Genomic DNA, 16553 nt, shown 5'->3' on the forward strand with positions numbered 1-16553 from the left:
AATGAAATTAGAAAAATCGACATTTTTTTCGATGTTTGCATTAAAATAAAAATTAAATAAACAAAAAAATAAAAAATCTACTCTTACCATTTTCTGAAAAATGTAGTTCTGAATTTTTCAAAAAAAGAAATTCTAAAATCGGTGCATAATTAAGTTCTAAATGTCATTTTGAACCTCGTTTTCCGATTTCACCCCACTGTGCAACGTCTTGTCAGTAATGAGCTGCGGAAGGAGTTAGTAATGCTGTGTAAGCACATGTATGTAGGTATGCATGTAAATGCACAAGTAAAAGAGAGGTAAGGGGTATAGTACTCCCTGAGTAATGTCAAGGGTGTCGTGTTAAGGGCGCTGCTCACACTGAAACACATCCGCGCTGAATAATTGATGCCTCGGAAAGTGGACTACCCTGTATACAATTTCACCTAATTTTGCGACCCCTCTGGATCCTTTTTAGTGGATAGCGACGTACCGCAGCAGTCACTGACGTGTCATTGCCAATTATGACCGAAAATGGCAGTTAAATTGTAGCAACTTGAGGATTTAGCAAATGCTGCAAATTACGTAGAGGGCGGACACTTGAATGGAAAAATAAAGCATTTTTAAATATAAGGCAAACGGTGAAATGAGAGTGAACTTATTTTAAGACCGGGACATTTTTGGAACATTTAGTAGAAAATTTAAAACCTTTGTACTCAGTATGTCCCGAGATATCAAAAGTGCCACATTTTAATTAATTTGATATCAGTTGAAATCATGACATTTTAAATTAACCATTTTCCATTTTAATAATCCATTTTTTTCGCCTGCACAAATTTTAGCACATGAAATTTAAAAGCTTAAATATTTTTTATATTTTTAAATGTTCTACTACGGAAAATTCCGTAATAGTAGAAAGTGGTAAAATCTTTTAGTTTGCAATGTTATCCCTCACTTTTTCATTAGGAAATGCACGAGAAGTTGGTGCTTTAAATAAAGAAATTATGGACAGTTTTAAACTTGCTCTGTAATGTACTAAGGCAGAATAACAACTGAAGAGTGATGGGATATCGATATTTGAATGATTGGCGCCTTCAAAATGTTCGAAATGCACCTTTCACTTTTTTGAATTCTCTGAGGAAATGGTCGTCTATTAGCCCTTCAAAAGTATCTAAATATCATTTTAGTTTTTTTTTTAATATTAATGATCAAAATTAGCCATTGCGGGAACCTTAGGTGCACACAGCGGTCAAAAGGGGGTGACCTTTCTTATATTTTATGGAAGCTCGAAATTTTGTATTCTTCTATCGAGGTTCTGAGAGAAAATAGTGTATTTGATTGCCATCTCGGTGTTCTAGAGTTTTTACACTGTGACATATTGGTACGTTGGCGTGTCCATTCAATGGTGCACGACTGTATTAGTCTGGGATCCAAGAGCACTTGAGCATCCATTTTAGATCCTGATGATTTGATGATTGATTCTTGTGCAGAATGTTCTCCTGATACCGAATATATCGGGTGCACATAGCGAATTCCGGGTCGTTTTGTTGTTATTTGACATTTTATGTGTTTAAATTTTATGTGTTAAATGTCATATCTATGAAAATTATTAAAGTTTTGAAAATATTTTTCCATATTCATTTATAGAAGTGTAATATGCACAAATTTTGTTAATAGTGTATGTTGATTTAATTGATTGTTTTCGAAAAAAACAATAAATAGCGTTTTAATAAAAAACGATTTCTACAGTACATTTTTTATCATTTAATATTTTTTTCTGGATTCATACGGAACTAAGAAAATACAGTTGCTTTTGAAATTTTTTCAATTAAGTTATTAGTTTAGTTTTGACAAATTTCTAAATAAATACAAAGTTTTCACGTCTGTGTGTACGAATGTTAGTAAGAGCTTTGATGGGACAGGCAGCGAGGGGGGTCTCGGAAGCTGTAGGTTTTCAATCTGAACCGCAACCTCACACAAAAGCGCACACGCGCAAACATCCTACTTAATAGAATTTTCTAAACTAATAATCTAATTAAAAAAATTTCAAAACAAATTGTCTTTGTCTCAGCTAGTTCTATATGATTCCAGAAAAAAATTGTGAAATAATAAAAAATGTACCGTAAAAATGGCTTTTCATTAAAAAGCTATTTTATTGTTTTTCTCGAAAACTATCAATTAAATGAACATACACTATGAACAAAATTTGTGCATATCACACTTCTTTAAATGAATATGGAAAAATATTTTCAAAACTTTAATAATTTTCAGAGATATGACATTTTTTATCTAAACACATAGAATGTCAAATAAAAACAAAACGACTCGGAATTCTCTATGTGCACCCGATATATTCGGAATCAGTAGAACATTCTGGACAAGAATCAATCATGAAATCATCAAGACCTAAAATGGATGCTCACTCTCCTCTTCGGATCCCAGACTGTATGGAAATAATAGTAATATTATATTCCTTTTCGTTTCAAATCGCACGATCATGGACAATTTTTTCGTATCCATTTTTGCTTAGAAAGATAAGAAGAAAAAAAGCTTTTTTAAATATATTTTTTTTAAATAAAAGTAGTTTTGCTTATTATAAAAAAATGAGAAAAAACTTTAAATACATTCGATAATTTACGAGTTTCTTCTATGAGATGATTCTGATAAATTAACGAAGTTACTCTTGAATTAATATGAGAGTAAAAGGAGGCTCGATATGTGAATTATCCCTTTTATGCCGCCAGGTACCTCTGAGGTTACTCCACTGAGCTACGGAAATGCTAATAAAATCTAATAAAATCTACAGAAAAAGAAATAAACTATACAATTAAATGTGTTGAATGAAGTTCCAGAAGCTCTTGAGAATAGATATTTTTTTCTACAAACATACTATTTGTTGGAGTTTGGAGGAAAATAATGAACGTAAATAAATAATTCTAGTTTACTATCTTGTTCCTTTAATCGAAATTTAAATATTTTTATAATCATCACAATTATTTATTTATTTAAAATAAAAAATATTGAAAAAAGCGATGTTCCTTATCCGATATATTGATTATTTCGATATGTTGTTTCCGCTATATCGATATTTAAAATATCGATACATTTTTTTCGATATCTCATCACTACAACTAAATTCAAATTCCGTCCAAAGAATAGCATCAGCAGGCGATACGACGAAGTGGAGCGTATTATGTATGTTTCAAGCATCAAAACTATATGGGTATGAATGAGATCATATTTTATACGACCTCTCTACCGCCGTACGCTCTTTCCTCTTTTTTTTATCATAAAACTTCCCACGTCGCTTCTAACACTGAGAAAATAGCATGCATTTTTCTGAAATTGGAATGTCCACCCCTGAATAATTACTTTTTTTTTATTATTACTTCATTAAGCTATTTCCTTTTCGGGGTAGGCGTGACTCACTCAGTAGGGGAAAGGAGTAGTGTGTGGAAGGGATAGAGATTTTTCAGATTGATCCAGAATTCTCGTGCTATTTAAGTAAATAACACGTTCGTTCCGCAGCACTGCTCCGACCCAGGTTGCTGATCAATCTCTCTAGCAATCACCCCAAGCGAAGAACCTCACGAAGTCGTTATGTAAGGTTCCCCACTTGGTTCCATTAGTAGCCAAGGTCTTTTATTTCAGGCGTCACCGACTCTACTGACACTCTTTTTATTAACTATTTGCCGCCGTACCTTCCTGTCCTGGCATACTTCTCTAGCTTCTTTTATGTCCATGCATTTTTTCATGCAGGCTCTCGTGTTTCTGTAACTTCTTGTGTCTCTTCAAACTAGGGTCTCATTCACACATTCTAACCATTCTTTCCGCGGTCTACTTCTGGGCACGCTGCCATTTACTTTACCTTGATACACTTGTTTCGTTAGTCGTTCATTTGACATTCTCTCAACATGTCCGAACCATCTTAACCGATTTCTTTCCCATGTGTCTACTAGCGTCTTTTCTTCGCCACATTCTTTTAGAATGATCTCGTTACTTACTTTGTCCATCAGGGTTTTCCCGCATATTATGCGCATGAATCTCATGTCAATTGCGTTAATTTTACTCTTATAATTGTAGATATTTTCTTTTGTAGTTAACAATAAATTTCAAATTGAAAAACAAAAACTACTAACGGAAATTCGATAATCCCAATTACATATCCTTCATTCTATCGAAGCCCCTTAGCAGAGATTGTCGGTGCCTTCTATAGCACAGAGCGGCGAGATAAGTCGCTCTAATTAAAGGTCCAATAAAGGTTCTGTGTATCTTAGAGCAACGACCATATAGAGAAAGAATGTGGAGGCCGTCGCCGACGCGCGACAAAATCCAGAGCTGGTTTGGATAGCAGTGCAAATAAACAGAAGTGAAAATGTCATTTATACAAGAGGGAAGGCATAGGACGTGCTCGAGATCAGTGTTTAAATAAACCACGTATTTGAGTCTGTGAGCTTGTATACGTTCGAAGAATTGAAACGAAGACTGGCGGCGACAGAGAATTACCAATGCCAATCCTCTATTTCACCCTTTGTCTCTGATATTCCATGTATTTCAATTTATTGTTTCCTCGAGGAATGCAATTTCAAACCCGCCCGCCTGGTGAACCGCACTTCCGGTTATACCTGATCACGTTCACGTCCCATTGGCAGAGAACGGAAATTGCATTGTTAGGCGAAGTTTCAGGAGTCGCTTAATACCTAGTTTTGGTTACCGGATGACTTCGCACCACCTGGTATATCTTTTTCTTACAAAAAAAAATCAATATTTTTTGACAGCTGTAAATAAAAGGAGGTGACAGTGCCTATTATACATAAAAAGTGGAAAACCCGAATTTTTTTAAATTTGTAAATTAACCTGTACAGTTTTTGTAGTTGAATACATTTTCTAAAGTTTTCTATAGAAAACAAAATAACAAATGTAGAAAATAGAAACTTTAAGCTTTTTTCAATATAAATTTGATCAAAACCTGAGGATATATGTTTTGAGATATTATAACTTTTACTTTTCAATATTGAAATTCTCGACCTGTATTAGTTTAATTAATGTCACACTTAAGAAAAATTTCGACAACTTTTTTTATATTAATCTTCGTCATTCGCTTTGGGAGTTGAATTATAACTTTGCCAACCAAATTTTTTATAAAGCTGGGAAAATACGTGTTGTTATTCAATTTTATTTTAAATAAAAAATGTTCTGTCACCTATTATATCACATGTGTGGTAGTATTACAATAGATTTATGGAAATATTACAATACCAGCATTTTAAAACAACAATATGAGATAAGATATACTGGAACAATATCTTGTACCTCGGAAATAAACTTTTAATACATTCAATGGAAAGTTCTAGTCTAAAATTATTATTCCCCAGTGATCTGAAGATCATAAACCTATATAGCTATAGGTTTATGATCTTCAATATTCTTAGACGTTAGTACATCTATGAAGACACGAAAATATCACGTCAATTTGTTATTTAAATCGCGACAGCTTATCGCTTCTGCCTCTCGATCTCAAAATGACGTAGTTACCCAATATCGAGAAAGTTTTCGATGCGTTCAACGTTTTCCAACTTTAACCCTCTTCGCTCTCTTCCGATAACTCGATATCGAGATTCGATCGAATTGTCCCGGGTTTTTCCTTTCCCTGCATCCCGATCCCTCTAGAGTTAGACCCTTCCTGCGATGAACTATTTGTATTCCATGTCGTTGGGAGATTCGCTGTCTTTCATTTTTTTGAAATGCTTCATGTCCTACGATCTCGGGAAAGTCATTCTCTGCCAAAACAGTATTACTGAGTGAATCCTCAACTTTCCCTTGGGTTTTTCTATCGCAAATGTATCAAAAAAGATGGTCCGACATTTCCTGGTTTAATATATATTCAATATTGAAATAATAGGTTTTCTGCTTCCGTCCCAGGGAAAAGAATAGTTTTTAAAGGGAACGAGCAAGGAAAAGTAAGGGTAGAACTGAATTCAAATCTTGATTTTACATTTAGATAAATACAGTTTTATTGACTGATATTTTATATAGTATTAAATGCTTGAATTTGGTACGTTTTTAAAAAAGAAATTATTAAAGAAAGTTGTCTACTATTTTTCGTAGTTCAAAACTTTCTGAATTGAAAGATATGTACGTATGCCTTTTATTTAAAACCGAAATTTCTCATAAAGTATTTTTGTTTGTTAAATATTAAACTTTAAATTGCCTTATTCGTCAGCACATTAATCTTGATTTCCGTTGATTAATTTCTATGTTCGAACTTTGCCTTTTCCCCGAATGCTTGCTCAACGAAAGCCTTGGTAGCACATCAATTATAATCTGCAAACCCGAAGTGGAAATAAGTTATATCTCAATTCGTGATAAATTGTTATCAACGCTAGAGCCCAGGAGCGTCTTTCATTATCCGTAGACATAAACATCTGTGTTTGTAATTTCGAGGTTATGAGCTTGGTAGATTAAATCTGGACTTATAGTCTAAGTGTAATGAAGGGTACGCGGTCAAAACCTGTTAACTGACATTTCATAAATTTTACACGGCGAAGGAAAATCATTGTTATTTTTGCAATTTTCAATATTTTTTTCAACCTGTAAAATGATCTTGGTTCATTTACTAGAGAAAAAATACACTTTAGTTTTATAACATTTTAATTAAAATTGAACTTTATATGATAATTGAAAGCTATTCATATATTATCTGCAAAGGGTCGAACGGTCTAAACCTGTTATCTGCAGTGTTCTGCCGTTGGTTTTCTATTGTTTTTCCCGGGCTCGTATGATTCTGCGTTGTTTCTCAAGCTGCGGGTATGTTTTAGATGTCAAAATGTTTGTAATTGCAAGCCGAAAATAGGTGTGCTTGAAAAAATTAAAAATAATTTATTGCAAAAATTTTTTGAGTTTAGTAATCGAGCCGCGTCGCTCACATTCGTCTTTACAGCGATCTGTAGACGACAACATCGAAGATGACTTGAAAGTAGTCGCAACCAATTTTCGACGCACATATACACTTAACTAGACATACACTGACATGTGTCTCACTGGCCTATTCTGGAAGCAAACCGAGCCGTTGTGAGAAAAAGCACGGATTTACCATAAGACGCCATAAGCAGTTAACAGTTTTAGACCGCGGACCTATGCTCTAGATACGAAAACACGAGTTTCGAAAATCTATTTTAAAAAAACTAAAAGGAATTTCGCCGTTCCGCTTGCGGGATATCAGGGTGGCCATATATGTCAGGGAAGTCAAGGAAATGTCAGAGAAAAAAAATTTCTCACGGAAGTCGGGGAAATGTCAGAGAAATGAAGTAGCTGTCAGGGAAAATAGAAATTGATATGTTCTAATATTATTTTGGAAGCACTTGCTAATATCAATATCAATGTTTTTTTAATGTACATTCTTTAAAAATAGAATTCCATTCTTAGTTTTTTATTGGTAGTTATTTATTTACTGACAGTTTGAATATATGTCCGTTACTTAATTAATCCTTACTGCAATGTAAAGCGCGTTCTTCTGGCTTTTTCCACTATTTTGCTTGGCACATTATTTAAACCTTATTCGCTTTTTTAATACTTTCCTGTAAGGGAAATTGGAGACTTCAATCTTCTGGCTACTCTGTATATTAACTGCATATAAAAAATGTTCCAGAAAAAACAAAAAAATCAATTTAAAAAAATGTAAGTTAACAGGTTTAGACCGCGAAGCATTCAATTATTGGACTGTCTGAGATACACGTAATGGAGAAAGTTTCATAAATATCAAAAATTCCAGGCACTACCTTCATTTGCTGTGCTATCCTCCCTCTTCCCGGCCTATCTAGCCAATTCGATATTGGAATTTGATCAAATCCTCACTTAGCCCTCCCCACCCCATCTTTCCTCCCCCTATTCTCGCTACCCAGCTCAACCCTCGTAGATCGAGTTCTTCCAGATCGAGTGACATGTCGCCAAGTTTACTCGGCTTCCTCCTTCCTTCAAGCTCTTACTTTTTAGGCTTTCGGTTTAGTATACCGGGTCGCAGTTTTAGTGAAAGACAATGTTTGGACATATCAAATGTTGCATGGGGCGAAGATAAAAACTTGTTAAAGGCAAGAGGCGACATTGGATTATTTACCTTGATTGGGTAAGAGCACTTGGTTGGCACTGCTTCGATTAGAAATATTTAAAATGCAATAAAAATAGGAATTAAACAACGGCAATAATGTATTTATTCATTTTAGCCCTTTATGAGTTTCAAAAAAAAAAACATCTAAAAATTGTTGTTATAATGTCTACTTTTTTAACCCTCTTGAGTGATTTATGAGAATCGTACTTAGTTTGTGCAATAGAATTTGAGACAGTGATATTCAAATCCCATATTAAAGCGCGGGCCACCTTACTCTGTTTTATTTCAGTAAAAATTTTTATTTTATTTATTTAATTCCAAAGCTTGGAAAATTTATTGCAATAAAACCAGATGTAAAATTGACAGCGATTCAAGAGTAATATTTACCTTCAACACAAATTAACTTCACGTGTTAAGATTTACCCACTACATTGGGAATTGTCACGATGTCAAACTCTATTAAATCTTGTTTTGTTTCGATGCGAAAAAATTCTAATTTAGCTACTTGAGAATTACCCGCAACAAAAATTTACTTCTGTTTTTTTTTTTTTGGAAAACCTATGTTTAAAATTAAGTATAAATTTATTCTAACCGGAGTTATATCCTTGTTAAGCAAGCTGGGCACGTATTTCAAGCAAAATAGTCTACCTGTGCGTGGGTGGTACTCACACACCACATCCGTAATTCCTTTTACACTTTCTTGAGTGTGAGTCTATACGACAAAATACGTGAATGCCATGAAAACCAAAGAACTTTTTTTCAAGGTGGCCCCATCTATAGACTATGCTTCATATGGATCTTTCACAGAAAACTGAAGTTTCCATTGGAACCCGTTTTTGGTTCCAAAGGAGCTGCAACAAAAATGAACCTCACTTGCTGAAAAGGAACCCAAAACGATCAATGAGCTCTAAATGATACCACATTTGAGGTTCTAAAGGATCTCAATTGTAATTGAGCCTATTTCTAAAGAACTTATTTTTTGTTTTGCCCACTTCGACATTTTGTTTAATTAATAAAATAATTTTTACCTGAAAGCACAAATGTAATCGAATTCTGATGGACGTAACTTAATGAAGTTAATTAAATCCCAAAATATTTCCGCAATAATAATAATAGATATAATGAGTTGATAAATATAATTTGCAGGTTATGTAGCAAAGTTGTCAATATAAAGGCATATTCATATGCAAGTAACTTTCCGTCTCAACTTGTCGGTCGATAATTGTAAATCGATCCCTAACTTATCATCCCTAGTTTGCAATGGTTAATGCGCTCTAATATAAACGAACTACTTTTGCTCTATTCAGGTATATTGGAGCTCAAGTTCTAAATGATACCAACTTTTATTTGAGCCGCAACTTCAGTGAACCACCAGTTTTTTCTGTCTTCAAATTATTTTTTAAGAGAACAACTAAATCAGTTTATGTATTCAGATTTGTGAGAAAACAAAATTCTTTTATTAAGTAAACTATGCGCGGTCTGTAGAACATGAATTTGCAAAAAACGTTGTCAATTCTCCGTTGTACTCTGTTGATTCTATTATGTTAGTTCAACCAAAAAATTGCGAAATTTACTGGTTTCACAAGGAACTCTTTTTCCGTGCATAACATGAATTTTTCCTGCAAAATCAGTCAAATAGAAGTTTCTGTTTTAGCTTATACAATTTTAAATACGGGACCATCCATATACCACGCGGACGTGTTAGGGACATATTGTCTAGCCGAAGTTGACGTGGACTTGCATTCTCCTAAATGTGCGGATTTCTTTTTAGAAAAACATGAAAAACTAAGAAAAAGTTTACTACTTTTTATTTGAACTTCCTAACCTTGTACCATCAAGGTTATTTTTTCAAGAAAACACGAATTTCACAACAGCAAGGGAGAAGCCATTATACAGGGGTATTTTCATATTTCGCGCCTTTAAAGTTGCATTCGGATCGGCAGATTCAGTTCACATGTCTCACTTCATTATTAATTAAACACTTTTATTATTTGTAATTACTATATAACATCACCTATATTGTTTTGACACTTGTATCCGTTTGAAGTTTCGAACGCAACCATGGAAACTATCATAAACTTGATCCGAAGATGTACGGACTTGGCCGAATGGCTGATCCGAATGCAACTTTAAAAGCGCGAAATATGAAAATACCCCTGTATAATGGCTTCTCCCCTTCTGTTGTGCAATTCGGGTAGCATTCAACTCGCCATGTATGTAAGCTCCAGCGTACATATTCATAAAATATGAAATAAGTCTATGTGGACAGAGGAGATGGGGGGCTGGTCGTAAAAGTCCACGGTTGTCCATAAAGAATGGAGGCTCAAAAAGTGGTAAAAAATTGTTCATATGATATATGAATGTTATACGGTACCAACATATATTTTCCTGATAGGGTACGAGGGGGGGGGGGGCAGCGCCAACCAGTTAACAATCAGTGATTTTTTTAAAGTAAACGAGATGTGTAATTGATCCATTTTTCTCTCATTTCGAGTTCTACATTATAGTTTATCATATTTCTATAAGTATTTAATACGTGAAAGAAACAATGGTTTGGTAATTTAAGTATTTCTAACATGCTGTATTTCGGCGACTTTGCCTCCACCTGAGGGCAAAGCCAACCGCAGATTTTTATGAAAATAAAAACATCTAAAGACAGGAAAATACGATGGTTTGCTTCTATGGTATTTTATGTACTGGGAAAATTACCTTTAAACATATCAAGCAAGAAGAATAAGTTATTTTGAAAAAAATAGACAAAGCTGTAATATAACCTCTTATTCATTGACATTCTACTAGAAACGGATTTCACGCAATGTTCCTACAGTACCATTAAAAGGAATCTGCATACCAACCGGATTGAGAATAATATTTAATCATGGACATAGGAAACAAGGGACTAGGCATGTCATTGCGGGGGGTGATGCAGTGAGGGGGGAGGTCCGCCACCTTTTGATGTCCCGCGACAAACATGGTAGCGCCCACATGTTTATATTTTCATTGACAGTTTATCGGTAAAAATACTCGTGCACATAATCAAATGGCACATCGTAAGATGGCGGCTCTCCCCACTCATGTAATTCTCCCCCCTCCCGTGGATTCAACCACGCTCGCCCAAGTTAGGATGGCATGCCTAGTCTCGTGTTTCCTATGTCCATATTTTTAATAGTTTCTTCCATGTAGCCCACAAGATAAATAGCTGTTCTACATTGCCGATATTTTTTTATCTGTCAAAATATCACATTTTTATGCTGTAAATATTGTCATTGAAGTTGAAAACTTTATATTTCTGTCAACGAAACATCCATTCTTTCACGATAAAAACTATTTTCTGTATAATTTTTCTCTTACAACGTCAATTTTCAAGATTTTAGTAATAACGCTACCTGTATAATAAAATAGATTTATTTAATGCAAAGTAGAACTAAAATTGTTTAATAATAGCCATGATATAAGAAAAATGACCTTTGCCCCACTGGTTGGCGCTGCCCCCCCCCCCCCCCCCCCCCCCCCCCCCCCCTATCCTATATGGCTCTAAAACTGCTCTGCTCACCAGTTGACGATCTTTATTATTATTATTGATTATTATTTAGCACAGAAACACAGTTTTGTTTTAAGACAAAAAGTAAGTTTATTTTACATGGAATGACAAAGTTGCACCCTAAAAAAAGTCAATACTTTTTCTGAAATGAGTTTAAATTTTAGACCACAGATTTCGAATTGGTTTCATGTTTATAATTATTCTTCCTTCAGCGAAAAAGAACACAATGTTTTTCAATGTTATACTCTCGTCTTTTTTTTACCTTCGATTAAAATTCATCGCCTGACTTTAAATTTTATTTATCAGCAAAGAAGCCTAAAAATATTCTGGAGGACTTCATGTCTCGTTCTTAGAAAAAATTGTTCTGTGGAGCACGTTCAGGTGGGGTTGGATGGTGATGCGACTGGAAAAGAGCGCGAAGGCTGTAGAACATGAAGGGTGGGAAATACAAGTTTGAATTTATGTATGCAAGGGCTGCCTATCGAATGGCCCCCAGGGTGGCTGCGTCAACAAACCCTTACTAACGTAAATAAGGTGTCCTAGGAGTGCGCTACCCCAGGACCACTCCATAAAGACGGCCCTGATGAACCTCGGGGCCAATTATGGTGTTTCTTGGCAAAGATCTTCTCTCTATAGTCTATACATCACTTGTCTATGTGGATGTGTACATCGCCCTTCTTCTGACAGGAGTATCGCACCGCGGGTGCGGCGGAACCGATGAATTTGCGAATTTTCCTTGAGTCGCTGCGAAGAAAGCCCTAAAATAGCTTAGAGTCTGTGGGGGCCGATGCATATCCGCTGGGAAACCACATTTGGTGGATTACAATCGCGAAACACAAAGCAGCTATTTTATCCCTTATTGCTTTCTTTACAAAATTTGTTCCCTTTATATACTATACAATGAACATGTATTTTTTACTCAGATGAATATGATTATTTTAATGTCAAACTTAAACATATATATTATATATAACCTCTAAACAGTGGTGTGCAAAAATAATTGGTCTCAAAATTCTTCTTTTGATGAACTTCAGTCATTTAAATGACAAATGTTTGAAACAGATCTAAGCTATGCTGAGAACGACTTTTTCGATTCCCTACAAACCAGCACGCATTTGAATGTCAATTTTTCGGCATTTGATCCGAACGCAGATAAAATTTTTCAATGCGTCCCGATTCGATCCGAAATTCGATTCGACATTCGACACGCGTCTGGCTTGGATCGAATCTGTGTTTCAGTCATTGGCCCAACAATTTAATGCCCCTTTTCGAATTCGATCCTAATCAAATCCAGTTCAATGATTCTTGATATGTATTATGCAAGTCAGTGAATAAGCAAAAAATAATGAATATATTAATTTTTCATCACTCAATGATGAACTGAGGGGTAAGCTGGCACTGAAAGATAATATGAAGTCATAGATGAGTATCTATTGGATTCTTTCAATCTCTCCCTTCATAATACCTCACTCGACAGCGGACAGTTCTTCCGCCATCAAGGGTCTTCCTTCGTGATAAAAATCCTCGAACTTTCGAGAGCAATCACGGCAAGCGTGCTGGAAACGATTCAATTCCCAAAAATTGCTTTCGTCGAAAGGATAGGGGTGCAAACAGCTCTCGAATCTAAATGAACCATTATTTAATTTACAAAGCCATTTTATAACTAATTGTCTACCCTATTTTATTACCTAAAAATTCTGAATAAACTTTATTCAATTTGTTAGGCAGGCTCAAATAAAAATAAACATTATAAAATAATTATAGAAACCAGAGAACAAATCTGAAAAAGATATTCTCTAAATTTCAATCAGTGAGAAGTACGTCATTGAGTGAGATCAGTAAAAAATGCACTGGTTAATCAGTGAAATTTCTTATGAAAATTTGGGGAATAGCTTTTTCAGTAAGGAATTTCACTGATTAATCAGTGAACATTTTGAATGATTTTGCTCAGTGACGTACCTCTCATTGACTTAAAATTAGGAAGTATGGAATTTGTAAAACTGCTCTAATAAGGAATCTGGAAATGTCATGAAAATTTAAAAATATTTTGGCAAATTTGATCAAGTTTGTTGTACACATCGTTTTAGATTTGAAAATTAGCCTGGAAAGTACAAAACGGGTAGGCCTTTACAGATTGCTTGTACATTACGTTGCTTTCGAACGTAAATTTTTTCAAATTATCAAACATAATATATCCGTATATATTGTTTAGTAGAAAAGATCGTGTTTGTACTTATTCCAAATTTATTGCTAGTGCTAATAATTTTACATTTCAAATTTAAGCCTTAATATTAGGTATTTTAAATAAAGTGTTTCGAAGCGTTTCAAAGCGTTTCACAATTGAGCATTTAAAAATTAAAAAATTAAAATTTAAAAATTTTTTACAACATTAAAAAAAAATTTTTTCATTTGTGAAACGTACAGTATCAAATATAATATGCCTTAATATTTCAGAGTTTTATATTTCAAGTATACAAAATTAAACAATTTTAAGGCATTTAAAAATAATCACTTTTTAATTGAAAGCTTTAAGCGTTCAAAAAATATTAATTTTAGAGCTTTACATTTAATATGTTTTGTTACACATTTATATTTTTATTGTTTAAATCATGTTAAATTTAATAATTTAAAATGATTAAAAAAACAAACAAATTTTTATCTAATAGTTCAAGTGGAAATATAAGAACTTGAAATCGTTGAAAAATGAAACAATTATTTATTGAAACATTAATATTTTTTTAGTTTCAAATTTAAAGCTTAAAAATCTTAGAATTCCAATTGAGCAATGTGAATGGAATTTTAATCACTGACAATTTTTTTAATACGCATAAAATTTGTTTGGTAATGCCAAAATTAGCTCATTAAAGAATTGAAGAGGAAATCAGTTCTATTGGTGAAGTTAGCAGTGGGGAATGTTCGTAGAGAATTCATCGAAATTGCAGTAAATATGAGGTGGTTCGAGCAAAGTCAACTAATAGACCCCACAAGCCTTCGCTTCAATGAACTCCGCACCAATTAGGAAAGTTTCACCTCGAAGATTTCGAAGAGAGCCTCCTCGCTCAGCTTTCCGCATCCTTGCTCGGTGCGGCAAGCCGGAAACAACATGTCTACGAATTGCGGCCCTTCCACCGAACCCGGATCGTTTCATGTAATATCGTCATGCCCACTGAATAAACGTTTGTACCCGATAGACGTAAATTTAGTGACTAATAGTTGAATAGTGCATTCAAGACGAGCACAAAGCCGATTGTTACATTGGATAGTGTATTAAATTGCATTAAGAAAAAAATATTGAATACTTGGAACCTTCCGCTTTAAAGATCTAACAAGACAAATTTGATTAAAATCTTTTTTATGAAAACGAAAATTCATTAAAACCAAGGAAATTAATGAAATCACGCCGCTATCCTTCATTAACAAACCAATATTTCGTAAAATATTAGCATCGAAAAGTTCAAGTCGTTTTAATTTTCGCTTTATTGTTAGTTAAAAATACACGCAACGGTCTGACTTTTTACACAGACTTTTTAAAATTAAAGGTCAAACCGCTAAAAACTGTTGTTTGGTAACCATGAATTATCTTTTGTTAAAGCTCTGTTGGCTTGAACGAATACATTCTCAACATGTTTCTCGTGCTCCACACTCGATTAATATGTGTGCACAACGCCAAATTGTCTATATTATGTTATTAAATGTATTTTTTTATCATTTCTGTATCTCCGTCTGGGATTTCTGTTTCAGGTGAAAAGTGTTGTCGTCAAACATTTGATTATATCTTGTGTGTTTTTCCCATCAATTCCACAAGAATTTCATCTTTTGTATTTTTAGTCGTTAAATCTTACTAGAAGAAATAAAAAAAGGTTACTTTCGCTATTAGTTTTAGTCGTATGAGTTATTGTTATCGTTTTCCCACTGTTTGAAGATAGAACAAGCGGTATGAAGACTTCCATAAAAATTCTGAAAAAACTCTTGAATAAAGCAGAATTGTCATAAGCGTAGATCTTGTCTTTCCCATAAAGAATGACTCGTCTCGTGTGACGACTTACTCGTTAGCAGTTTATCATGAACTTTCACGCTTCGTTAAGCCTCCCATTTGAAGACATACAAACCACGGGGTGAGTCTTCTCACGATATATGCGGAACTAGAATGGTGATTTTTTATAGGCCCTTTAATTGTTACGCATACGAAACATGAATAGTATCGCACCTAAGCACGCCAAGCGTGAGAGGTTTTATACGTTTACAACAAACAGTTAGGGTAATTTCGCAATTTTGCACGTTCGCCTCACATCAGTTAATTAGTTTAATTCTGACTTCCTGTTGTTGACCGGACTACGGGTGCCCCATGCCATGACACAAAGTTAGTATTCTCTGACGCACATTTTTGCTATCATAGTCGCCAATCGTCTTTCGCCGTGGTGCAACATGATCGCAGCATGAACGCCGAGTCGTCTGTTTGCATCTCTTTTCTTTGCATTTACGTGCTCAGGGTACCAACATCTCGCACTCAGCAACTGAGTAAGAAATTTAAAGCTCTGCCTTTTTTTTCATCTTAGATCTGAATAAATCTCAATGCCGTAGCTCGAAATCGAGTTTAGTGTCAACCAACTTCCTCAGTCTCCAGTTAATTGTGCTTTATTGTTGTCCTGGAATAGTTTCCGACTTTTAAATTTCTTTTCTTTTAATTTAATCGAGAAGGAGATAAGTTGGGAATGCATGAGATTTCACTTTATTACAGATTAATGAAAAGCTTAAATGTCCAAATTAGTGGATCAGTTTTTAGTTACAACCTTTGAAAATTAAACAGTGTGTAAATTAAAGCCCTTTATAATAAAAATTGTGGGTCCGGATGCAATAAGGGCACATAAAATTTTTTCGTGCGAAAACGAAGTCCCCTGGAGGCTTTAGAAAAAATTTTCGAATTTTAATTTT

General features: G+C 34.4%; 1 protein-coding gene across 4 annotated transcripts in view; it reads left to right on the plus strand.

The window, feature by feature from the left end:
* Positions 1–16553, plus strand: part of LOC117174524 (fasciclin-2-like) — a 163158-nt gene that overhangs the window by 118436 nt on the left and 28169 nt on the right. For 3 of the 4 annotated variants that reach the window (XM_033363721.1, XM_033363723.1, XM_033363724.1), the window contains exon 1: positions 16042–16139. The exons of the other annotated variant lie outside the window; for it this stretch is intronic. In XM_033363721.1, coding sequence (XP_033219612.1) covers positions 16058–16139 — 82 coding nt within the window. In that variant the 5' untranslated portion in view covers positions 16042–16057. Of the gene's footprint in view, positions 1–16041; positions 16140–16553 lie in introns of those variants that run through there. 4 annotated transcript variants of the gene reach the window in all.

Source organism: Belonocnema kinseyi, chromosome 6 (genome assembly GCF_010883055.1).
Source record: "Belonocnema kinseyi isolate 2016_QV_RU_SX_M_011 chromosome 6, B_treatae_v1, whole genome shotgun sequence".
Classification (NCBI taxonomy): Eukaryota; Metazoa; Arthropoda; class Insecta; order Hymenoptera; family Cynipidae; genus Belonocnema; species Belonocnema kinseyi.